Below are 11,968 nucleotides of genomic sequence, written 5' to 3' on the forward strand. Positions count from 1 at the left end.
GATTATAAATGGTTAAGCAATTCCTTTTAAAGTTTGGGTTAGACAGCAAGAGCAAATTCGAGTGGCATAACATGTTACAGCCAATTCAAAATATACTGTTACTGTTTATCATCTTGTTGAAAGGTGCTACGAAGCAGCTAAAAATACACATAGATCAGAACATGCTCTTTATCTAAACTATGTTTGAATCTAGGAGGTTTGTCTGAATTATAATTTTCTGCAAAAGAATTACAGCAAGAGGAGGAGTGGGAAGAGAACCAGTTCAACACAGCACATCTCTGGACAATATCAGCCCCCATTATGAAAAAATGGAATCCAAATTTAAGAGCCCACTTTAACCAAAAGAAGGGCAATGTTCTTACCACTACCATTTCCTAGGCAGAATTAGAGTCTTCACACCCAACAACATTTCTGAAAAGACTCCAAAACTGTTGGTTCATGGAACTGAATATCTGGCCTCGCTCAAGTTTGATAAGAAAAACTGGAGAATCTATACATGTTTCTTTTGGAACAAAAACTGCAACTGTCCAGTAAGAATAATGTGGAAAATATTTGAGTTTTCCTTTGGAAACAAAATATTAGTCTTGGCTTAAAAGACGAGACAATATACTCCATTTGTGCAACAAAAATACATTCCTCATATCAAACATGTCACCAGCTAGCTGACAGCTAACACTTCCTGAACTTGACAAATTGATAAGAGTTAGCACCTCATCTGACAATAGCCAGGTAGGGCATACTAACTGTACAAAAATGTTGTAACATTACAACACACTTAAAGAGACATGCCTGTTCATTAGTTATGGCCCCAACTGTGAACTTCTTTAGAGAACACAGTCCAGGTTTTAAAAATATATAATTAGAAAAAACAACAACCCTGTAACAGCTAGTTTATGCATCATCCTAAAATATTTGGTTTTCTATATGCACCGCGAACCTCACAGCAAGCAGAGACAGCACAAGATCTCTCTTTTCACCAAACTGTGCAGCACTGTTTACCTCCATGAAGATGTAAACGTAATCAAAGGGAAAGTCCTGTGGGGTAGTTTAATAAGAAACTGATTGAAGACAAACAAGGAAAGATGCTGTTTTCTAACTTCTGAAATGTATTACAAACAACGGAGTAAACAAAAACAAGAGTCTCTCACCATATCCCTTAACAAATGTAATTCTGTAATCTGTACTAAAATACCAACAAAGTTGCAACCATAGATCTATTATATGGCAAGAGGTTTAGTCTTGTATTCTGGATGTCAAACCATCTTGAGCTGAAAACTCATCAGATCTCAAGCTAAGCAGGGTTGGACACAGCCTGTTCAATGGGAGAACTCCAAGGAATATCTAGGTCAGAGGTTCTCAAACAGTGGTCAGTGAGCTCCATTCAGGTGGCCCACAGATACTTCTTGCTAAGGTGCACAACTGGGCAGAATGAAGAAGAGAGAAGGAAGGGCCACCCACCTAATTAGTGGAGCCACGCCTGCCAGGACCCTGGCGAAGACGCAAATGTAAGGTGAGGTGGTGGCCTTGGGGGGAATAGGAGGTAGGTGGGAGGGGGAGTGAGAAGAGGAGGTGGGGGGAATTTGGGGTGTGCAGGGCTGTGGCGGCCAGAGAAAGAGGTGACTTTCCCCAGCTCCAGGGCTGCGGCTGCCGGGGAGAGACAGCCCTCCTTCCCAGCCTCAGCTCTGTGGCTGCTGTGGCGGGGGAGAGACCTCCCTACTTCCCAGCCCCAGTTCAGGGGCTGCCATGGTAGGGGGGAGAGGACACATCCATTGCATTAGAAAGGTAAGGTTACTGATATTAAAATATGAGTTGCGTGCTTTTATTTGTAGAACAACAAAAAAATGTTAATTATTATGAAGGTTTTTTTAATATAGTGCTTTTATCCAAAGTGCTTTACAGTAGTTAGCTAATGGTACAAACAACATTTGGAAAGATCATTAAGTGGTCCACCAAGACACTCAGCAATTTTCAAGTAGTCTGTGAAAAAAAGTTTGAGAACCACTGATCTAAGTGATGCAGGAAGCAGGGTTGGCGCTCTTCTTTCTGAGTCAGTATTGAACTAATGACCAACCGCAGTTCTGAGGGCAGAATACTGCTAAGGGGACCATTTTTCAGGAGACCAAACTATGATACTAAGCACGTCGTAGAGTCTACAGCATCTTTTGCAAAAGCAGGAACATTTTCACAATTTACTATTTCATATACACAACACACTGTGTTCAGTGTGTCTTTCATCCAAGGATCTGAGTGTTTAGGCAAACATGAAGCCTCATCATACTCCTGTAAGTTACATTAGCATTATTCCCATTTTACAGATGGGTGAACTGAGCCACAAGACAAGAAGTAGCTTGCTCAGAGTTACAAAGTGAGTTAATGGCAGAGTTTAGGAATCGCTTTAAACCTCTAGACTGCACTTCCTATAGAACTCAGAAGTGTATCTATCACTAAACATATATTTTGTACTCCCTAAACTGCAGTATTATGCAGTTATTACTTTATAGGTTTCCACTCAGTAGTTGGGATCACCTTAGGGTGAATATTTCCAATATTCTTTAGATAGTCCAACTGTTCCATCTTTCACACATACACCCTTGTTTTCATGCAGAAATAGCTAGTACCTGTATCTGAAGGCTGAAGAGAGTCTGTGTCACACGTGAAAAAAGTCTGATGATCCTGAGCAGACAAATTCATGTCGTAGTATGTAAGCGGTTCCTTCCCAGTCACCCATGTGTACCTTTAGCAAAAGACAAGAATAGTCTCAAAACATGTGTTGATAACAGCTGGTACAGTGGGATATCTGATGTCTTCAGAAACTGAGGTTAGCACTGAAGGGTCATTTGTTATGTGCATTTTCTAATCATTAGATTGCAACATCAGTGTTCTGTACAGGTTGCCAGAGGGCTTCCTGGCCATAAGGCAATGCATGATTTTTGAACCTAAAAGCCAAAATGGCTTGGCAACTGCCTGTTTGAGAAATGCTTTTATCCCTTTGCAACAGGGTCACAGTTCCGGACAACGATAATGCTCGAGCTGAAACCACCATTCTATAAAGGGAGAGTGTGGTTCCACTAGGGCGTTCTATATGACAGACTCTACTTCAGAACTCATTCCTCAAGCTTTGGAATGAAATAGCCCAAATCTATCAGCTTTCAGGGCATGCTGCAAAGCTCAGATCTTTTCGAGTTTGCAGATATTTTAGAATTTTGGAGAAAGAGGGTTGTGATGAGCACTGGAACGGATGTTTCTTTGCTTTGGGGAAGCTACAGAGTTTACTTTGTTTGTACGAATATTTGTATTTCTAATATGGGATGAAAGTGCCTAGAGCTCTGGACGGATATTTTTTTAAGGGTAGGACTGGTATAAATCCCAACAATTACCCATGATGCTCTTTGGATCTCACTATTATTTCCAAGAAGAGCAAGGATGAGAGCTCTGGCAACAAGTTAAAAGGTGTGTGCAGGTTCTAAATTCATTTCCACAGCTGCTTGTTACACTGAAAATAAAATGAAATTAATACCTGCTATATTCTGCTCCTCTGAAAAGATTAAGAGGGTTTCTCCATACTTTGCACTCTGCAAAATGAAAGAGCACTACTTCAAGTTTGAATAAAGTTCCAAAACTAATCCCTTGTCTTTAAACAGCTACAGCACTTTCTGTAAAATCCACATAACTTCAATTCATTCCCTGATCACTTCCTGCTGGACATGACTTGTGCAAAGCCAGAGTTTTCCAGCATTCCTGTCATACAAAAGCACTTGGAAGAAGGGTTAAACATTGCACGAGAATAACCAGAGCAATGCTCAAATTGTATAATTTTGGAGCCTGCAAACTGTAAAATGTTGGTGTCTGCAAAAGCCTGGTATTACTGGGACAATTCAGTGGTGTGTTTCAGTCTATTTTTTGCATTCAAACTGTGCATTAATCTCTTGACTTAAACTCTTATTTCTAATAATTATGTAACATACTAAGCAATACATAGGTTCTTTCTTTCAGCAGTTCTAACAAATGCAATGATATTCACAAAGCAATACTGGATTTTACTTCACTGATTTCCATCATTTTGCTTTACTTCTGCAACTATCTCGTACTGATGGTCCCAAACGAGAGAACATCTTTCTCTGATTGTTACTATAGGCCCTAGCGGGAAGCCAAGATCATTCTAAGACAGAAATCCAACTAGTCTGAACAAATCTTTCTGGGTTTAGGCGAGACACTTAACATGTCTCTGCAAAGCCAAAAGTTAGAAGCAATTACCTGACAAACTCTGCCTGTTTGTCTCGTTTTCTCCGTTGCTGGCTGAAAAACCTGGCACCGGAGGACTATTCTCTACTCCTCCAATGAGTGGCCTCAAATGGCTCACAGACACCTGCTCAATGAAAGAAGTGCCATATTTTTGGAAGTACCACCATTCGAATATCTGCAATGGGAACAAGAGAAAAATTGCACCCAAATGTTTCACTAGACAACAACTTACCAGTATTCACAAGAGACATGAAACAAAAATGTGAGCCATGTGGACATCCCTTTGCAACTGATTATAGACACTATTTATCTATATAAAATATTGTTAATTTTTATATCTCCTTCCACTAAACAAGAGAGACATGGCTCTCCCCACACAATGTGGGAAGAAAAAACATTAAGAAATTTATCAGATTTTAGCCAAATAATGGATTAGCATCCACAAAAGTATGCTAACTTCTGAAGCAATTTTAACAAATAAGGTGTCTGAATCCTGCAGCCCTTACTTTAGCACATAGTCAAGGGGACTTACCCCTGGAAGTAAGGACTACATGACTGGGCCTAGCTTTGGGTTTCACTCTTCCAAATTCACCTTTTTTGCCCATTTTGTATCACCTGCAATATGCTTTGTTAATAGCATGGGAGAGTCCAGGGAGGGAAGTCATTTAGTTCATTTATGAGATGTTTAAGGTCAAGAGTGCAGGGGCGGCTCTAGGTATTTTGTCGCCCCAAGCACGGCAGGAAGGCTGCCTTCGGCGGCTTGCCTGCAGGAGGTCCCCGGTCCCGCAGATTTGGCAGATTTGGCGGGAGGTCCGCCGAAGCCGCGGGACCAGTGGACCCTCTGCAGGCATGCCACTGAAGGCAGCCTGCCTGCCGCCCTCGCAGCGACCGGCAGAGCTCCCCCCGTGGCTTGCTGCCCTAGGCACGCACTTGGAGCGCTGGTGCCTGGAGCCGCCCCTGCAAGAGTGTTATTTTTTTCTTCTTTCCTCCTGTAGGCCTTATGAGGCATTTATATATCATGATTTCCAGGAGTTGCTGTAGAGGACCACCCTAGACCAATTCATCTGGGTATTTCCATCAGCATGAAGAGATAAGTCACATTCAAATACACGGCATTCCTATTGTGAAAAGTTGCAATAACTCATCCATTTTAAATGTCAACAAAAAATCCACTTTTTTCTTTAAAGCGGGGATTTTTCTGTATCTTAATTATGTAAAATGACTAGGTCAAACAACATCATCCATTTCCTTCTTAAACAGCTCTTCCCAAATCCCCCATTCAGTACTCACAAACTGCATTTTTCCTGCAGCTATGGTAAACAAATTGCTTCCTTCACATAAAAAAAGATTTTTCTTTTAACTTTAGCCACACAAAATGTCTGCTAAACACAGCTTCAGCATATTCTGGTAACTGTGTGTGATATCTGACAGTGAAAGAATGTTCCAAAAGGCCCTTATCCTGCAACCAGATCTGCCCATACAGATCTGACTTCAGGATCAGGGCCTGAAATCTCAGATGGCTAATGACCTATCAGAGTTCAGCAAGAATAATTTCTTTTTTAGACCAAACCGTCTCTCCTACCAGCCTCTCTTTAGATGTAATTTTTTAGTGAACTTAGTGCTGGTGAAACATCCAGAACAGCTTTCACCCTCCAAGGCAGTCAATTTGTCCAAAGAACACGTGCAATGTCGCAGCAGTGCAAGCCTTCTCTGCGCACACCACCAGTACCTCACCCATGACTTGAAGGGACCGCTTCCAACGGTGAGAGAGGTGGTCAGTCTTCATGGTCTGGCTGCTGAGACTGCCAATGAGAGAATGCCAGTTGTGGCAGTGGCTTTGTGATGCAAACTATCCATTGGGAAAGGGACTGAATTTTTCCTCTTTAAAACACAGGAAATTATATGCAATATTGAAGGCTGAGATTCAATTAGCACAGGATTCAGGAAATTCAGAGTTAAGGTTGTTGTGGGAATCATACCTATACCCTCTTCAGGTAACAATGGATAGAGTCCTGTGTATCGGAAACTATTGAGGAGTCTTAGTTTCTTTTACAGTATAAGGACACCACCTAGAGACTGGTCAGAGAACAGGAGGGTTTCTTGCATCCTCACTTTAATAAGAGACATGCAAAAGCTCTAGTGAGAAGAGGAATCTACTTACAAATATCAGTCCAGATATAAGAGATGAAGTCCCTGTAAGTGCAACGTAGAATTTTGGAGTCAAAGTGCTTAAGAACACAGTCACTGTTAAGAGGGAAGAACAGCACAGTCAATAGGCAGAACTAGAAAATTCCAAACAATATGTTTGAAAGCAACATAAACAACCATATATAGCACACTACACACAACAACATTGCTTAGGTTTTGCAAGGGCCTTGGTAATTTCACAGATGGAAGAGTACAGCAAGCAGAAAGATGAGATTTAAAAGAAGTTACCGTATCAAACACGGCTAGTCTTTGCAATCAGAATAATTCTATACAAATCCTTTTAAAAGACATCAAAATTGTAATACTCTCACCTCACCAAAGGATCTTAACAGTTGCATGGTTATTGAATGAGTAATTTTGACAGTCCATATGCTTTATTTTAATTTAAAAGTGAGCTATATTATTTTGATACAAGTTTCTATTAAGTCTTAGCAAGTAAACTGATCAGAAGTTCTGTTTTAAAAAGGCACATATGTTCTATCCTAAACTACCTTAGCCACACAAAATCAATAATAAATTAACAATAAATAGGTGCTGCTATTTCCCAGATATTAAAAAAGGCACAGCAAAACAAAGAGTGCATCAAAAGTTATTATGTTCAAATACATCGTACGGTGTAGATTTACACAGACTTCCACTCCCTGCTATTTACAGAACAGAATAAACCTCCTCAATGTTACCATTCTGAGTGAATCTCACATTTCCAGGTAAGAACGGCATGTTTGGTCTGGATTGTTCTACTAATCTACTGCAGGGAAGCAGTAACAGAGAAAATTAGAATCATATAGCACCACCAACTGGAGTATTACATAACAGAGATAGCCTCTGTTTCCAATGCCCAATATCTCTGCAGGCTAACGATATGCTAAGTTTAATACTGCAGGTTGAAAATGGACTTCTGATAAAACCTGAAAATCTAATTTAAACAGTGGCCAACAGCTAACTGGAAAAACAGACACAAGAAACATCCAGTTTTACCTTTGAAAAGAAACTAGTACACATGCAGGAAGAGTGACAAGCATCATGTTGGAATCACAGCAAGGGTTGCAAGCAGAAAATGAATGTTCTTTTAGATGAGGATGCTATTAAGTAACATAGTGTAATTTCTCTAACTATAATAAAATCCTGAATTCAACTTCACACCAAAATGTTGAAATGCTAATTCCTAAGTAAACATGCTCCTAGGGAGAGAAGAATTCATTTGCTGGATTTTTAAATAGATCAACAGACAGAAAAGCAGCAATACGATCATCAGTGTATTTAAAGGGATGGGGGGAGAAGAGGCAAGAACATATTTAACTTTCACTGGAAAGTCACAAGCCAGAATCAGAGCACATAATGTCAAAACTTTTTTTGCACAAATAATCCATCTTTTACACCTGTGGAGAGAGACACTAAATGTACTGACTACCTAGCTGTAGGCTAAAGAAAACTGAGGCAATCATCTATTGCAGACTTCTCTGGAAGAGTTAATTTTAAGGAGCAGGCCCCCCCACCTTCACAGCATAAACCTATTTAATCAGCCACTGACCCTCAGTAAAGGAGAGATGGAAGAAAGAAACATCTGATGACAGCAAGTCTGTAGCCTATGTAGTTCAGCAATAAATGTCATGGTCTAGTGTCGCTTCAATTTTTAAATGATACAGTACTTGTGACCACTGCAGTTTCACCAAATCTTTACCTATTTCTAGATCTTGTTCTCAGAAACATGACAAAAGGATCACTTTGAACACTAGACAAAAATTCTGTTAAACTCCCACAGCTCAGAGAATCTTACAGACTCAAGAAAAATATCAATTTTCATCTAGTCTTCTCGCCCACATGCAATAAAGCAGACTAAAGAACCCCTTTGTGGGACCAGCTGGGGTGTAGTGTTGAGTTATTCCAGAGGATGCCCAACCACAGGTGACATTCCAAACTGAGCTGAAATGATGGATATAAGGTAACCAGTACCTTCAAACTGACTGTGGCAAAACCAAAGAACATGGCTTAACAGTCACCAGCCACCATTCCAATACAAGAACATTTTTGTTACCAAATGGTGATCCACCATCTCCCAAATAACTCAAAACCAGGGCCATAGGGGACATTTCCAGTTGCATCAAACAAAACATACAATATTGACAAACTGCAGAGGAAATTTTAATTCCTGAATATCTCTAGGATTTGTTAAGTGAATTTCAAAGCACTGATCTTGAGATGCTACCAAGTATTCCATAGCCTATGATTACCTAAGGCCCAGTAAAATCCTTCTAATTGATATAGTTCATAAGAAATAAACATGCCAATTAAACCATCAACCCAACTCTCCCCAAGCCAAGAGGAAACCATGGCAGTGGGAGATATTCACTTTCATTTCTTGAACTGCTCTTTACATAAGCATTGTACAAAGTATTAGAACATTTTCAAAATCTATGTTAAGGTAAATGTGTCTTGTCTGATAGCCACAAAAAAGAGCCAGGAAGCAGTCTGCAGTGGAGGGACACAAAAACCTTGTCTACACTAACAAACGTTACCCACTGTTAAAGGATTTATGCAACAACTGCAGTTGAAACAGCACTGAACACAACTCAACCGCAAGTTCAACCAAGAACAAACCACACTGAGGACAATTTTGGAAACTGAAATTGGGCATTTTTGTTAGGCAGGGCAGAAATTGGAAGTCAGTACCAGAAAGCTATAATTCATAACAATTAATGTTATGAGACTGCAGATATTAACAAAAGTGTGAGTGACTGCATCAAATGAATATCTGTTCCTTAGGAAGGGTCCCAATTGTGCCTTGTGAAATTTATTAAGGGGCTCATTAGGGAAAGGCCAAGGCTTGCTGAGTTCGTTCCCAAAATTAAGGGTGACAGTAATAATTAATATCTTGTAAATAGATAGCTTCAATCCAGCCAAGAATGTCCAAGTATTTTACAAGTGTTATACAGCACTTGAAATGTTTATAAGACACCAATTGTCTAGGAAGGAGCTAATACAAAAAGATGAGGCTTGTAGGACACCCAACAAGAGGCGTTAGGGCACCAACCCCATTCCAGCAGCGGGAGAGCATGCGGAGCTTCTTTCCAAGTGCTCATACGCTCAGGAGCTTCCATCTTTGGTATCAGCCTCTGGCTAACAATTAACTAATAAACCTGAAGAGTGAAGCCTTTTCCCATTTTCCCCTGGCTCCTGGAAGACAGGAGAGCTTTCTCCCTTATCTCCACTGCTAATTGCAGCATCCTCTGTAAGATGCTGTCCAGAACCCTATGGGCTGAAATGAAACTCAGATTGGGTCAATTTCACGCAGTTTGGACATCAACTTGAAATGCTTTCATGTGAAGGGGAAAAAAAAAGCATGAAAGCAGTTACAATTCCTCCACCTCCCTGAGTCTCCCTAAAAATTGTCATTTTATAGTCACATATTACAACTTAAAAAAAAAATCTTCCATTCTGATGTATGAAAGATCCACACAAAGAAAACTGTACACAAAAAGCTGCCAAATGCACAAAGTAAACACACTAGAAAACAAGAGGAAAAGCATTGTTTCTTCTAGACTCTTTCAATTCTGGGCATGATAAATGTTACTTGAAACAATTTTTTTTTTGAGCAGTTTGAGCAGGGGATTGGACTTAGGGTGACCCGATGTCCCGATTTTATAGGGACAGTCACGATTTTGGTGTCTTTTTCTTATATAGGCTATTACCCCCCACCCCCATCCCGATTTTTCACACTTGCTGTCTGGTCACCCTAGTTGGACTAGATGACCTCCTGAGGTCCCTTTGAACCCTGATATTCTGTGATTCTGAGTCACAGTCCGTGAAATCTGGTCTTTTATGTGCTTTTACCCTACACTATACAGATTTCATGGGGTAGACCAGCGTTTCTCAAACTGAGGGTCCTGACACAAAAGGGAGCTTCGGGGGGGTTGCAAAGTTATTTTAGGGAGGTTGTGGTATTGCCACCCTTACTTCTGCACTGCTGCAGGTGGCAGCGCTGCCTTCAGAGCTGGGTGGCCGAAGAGCAGTGGCTGTTGGCCGGGCGCCCAGCTCTGAAGGCAGCATCTTGCCAGCAGCAGTGCAGAAGTAAGGGTGGCACAACCCTCCCTACAATAACCTTGTGACCTCCCCCCCAACTCCTTTTTGGGTAAGGACCCCTACAATTACAACACTGTGAAACTTCAGAATTAAATGGCTGAAATCATGAAATTTACAATTTTAAAAATCCTATGACTGTGAAATTGACCAAAATGGAGGGTGAATTTGGTAGGGCCTTAATAAGGGGTAAGACATTTTTAAACAGAAGGGTTGGTGTCCTCGCAAGTATCATGCCCAACCCAACATACAGAGCACATGAAACTAGCAATGTTTTTATTTCCAGTAGTGCCCACATGTAATTAACAACCAGGCCTAAAACCCTGAAGAACTGACTGTCTATCCTGTGCTTTAGTGATAGGACTATCCAGAAAAGCAAGGGTATCTTCCTGATCCATTTTTCTGGGCTGCACTTGACAGTCTGCTGTAGCCGGTTTATTTATAATGAGCACCAACAAAACAAAGAACAAATCCCAATTATTTCTAGATTTTGACAAGATTAGAAGAAAAGAATATTTCTTCCCCACCCACCCTATTTGTTTACCATGTGCATTTGACAGTTTTGTAAATGCTACAGTCAGTGTCACTACTTTTTGGGGGGGAGGGGAGGATCTTTCACATATCAAGGGGGGGGGTAAAAAATCATCAATGTGACTGTAAAACCATGGCAACTATCAGGGAGCCTCAGCTGTCAGGCTCAGAAGGAGCAAGCCAAGAGGAATCTGGGGCTGACACGACTTTAAAACTTACAGTGCTTTTGTTTGGAATTAATGACATTTCTCATGACTGGTGACGCATCAGAAACCTCCGCTGGGCCCATGGGAAATTGGGCAAAGGGGTCAGAAACCAAAAGCAAGTACCTGGCTGCGGGTAATAGACCCTCCTGCCTACCCCCCACCCCACCCCACCCCAGGGAGCCCATCCCCCAGCCCGGGGGAACCTTCGCCCCCCCCCCGTATTCCCTCAGACCCGCCCGGGGGAACCCTCGCCCCTCCCCCCAACGTGCCCCCCCAGCCCAGCCCCCTCACACACCCACACCCCCAGCCCCGGGGAACCCCCGCCCCGCCTCGCCTCTCACCGGCCGCCAGGTTGTCCCGGAGCCGGAGCGGGACCCGCAGCCAGTAGAGGAGCCCGAGCGCCGCCAGCAGCCCCAGCGCCCGAGCCCAGGGCACGGCGGCCAGCCCGGCCCCCCGCCGCCTCAGCCGCTCCCACCACCCGGGGGCGCCGGGCGAGCCCTGAGGCTGCGCGGCCGGAGCCGCCTCCCCGCTGCCGCTGTCCGCCATGGCCGCGCCGCCTGGGCCGGAGAGCCACACTCGGCCGCGCGCGCGGGGGCGTCCCCGCCGCAAACGGACTAGGCTGCGCGCGCCCTGCGCGCTGGGGGATCCGCGCGCCACGCCTGCGGGGGGGTTCGGCTGCCTAGCACGTCCTGGGGACTTGGGTG

At 42.6% G+C, this 11,968-nt stretch overlaps 1 protein-coding gene across 2 annotated transcripts in view; it reads right to left on the bottom strand.

Annotated features, from left to right (window-relative positions):
- ST7L (suppression of tumorigenicity 7 like) overlaps window positions 1–11,844 on the bottom strand; it is a 41,660-nt gene extending 29,816 nt beyond the window's left edge. Inside the window, exons 1-5 of one of the 2 annotated variants that reach the window (XM_045014098.1) lie at window positions 11,606–11,842; window positions 6,404–6,486; window positions 4,255–4,417; window positions 3,518–3,572; window positions 2,619–2,734 (exon numbers count right to left, since the gene is read on the bottom strand). In XM_045014098.1, the coding sequence (XP_044870033.1) occupies window positions 2,619–2,734; window positions 3,518–3,572; window positions 4,255–4,417; window positions 6,404–6,486; window positions 11,606–11,810 (622 nt within the window). In that variant the 5' untranslated portion in view covers window positions 11,811–11,842. Of the gene's footprint in view, window positions 1–2,618; window positions 2,735–3,517; window positions 3,573–4,254; window positions 4,418–6,403; window positions 6,487–11,605 lie in introns of both variants that reach the window. The other variant, XR_006578922.1, reaches the window with a different exon arrangement.
- Between the last annotated feature and the right edge of the window lie 124 nt (window positions 11,845–11,968).

The sequence above is a fragment of the Mauremys mutica genome, chromosome 4 (genome assembly GCF_020497125.1).
Source record: "Mauremys mutica isolate MM-2020 ecotype Southern chromosome 4, ASM2049712v1, whole genome shotgun sequence".
Taxonomy (NCBI): Eukaryota; Metazoa; Chordata; order Testudines; family Geoemydidae; genus Mauremys; species Mauremys mutica.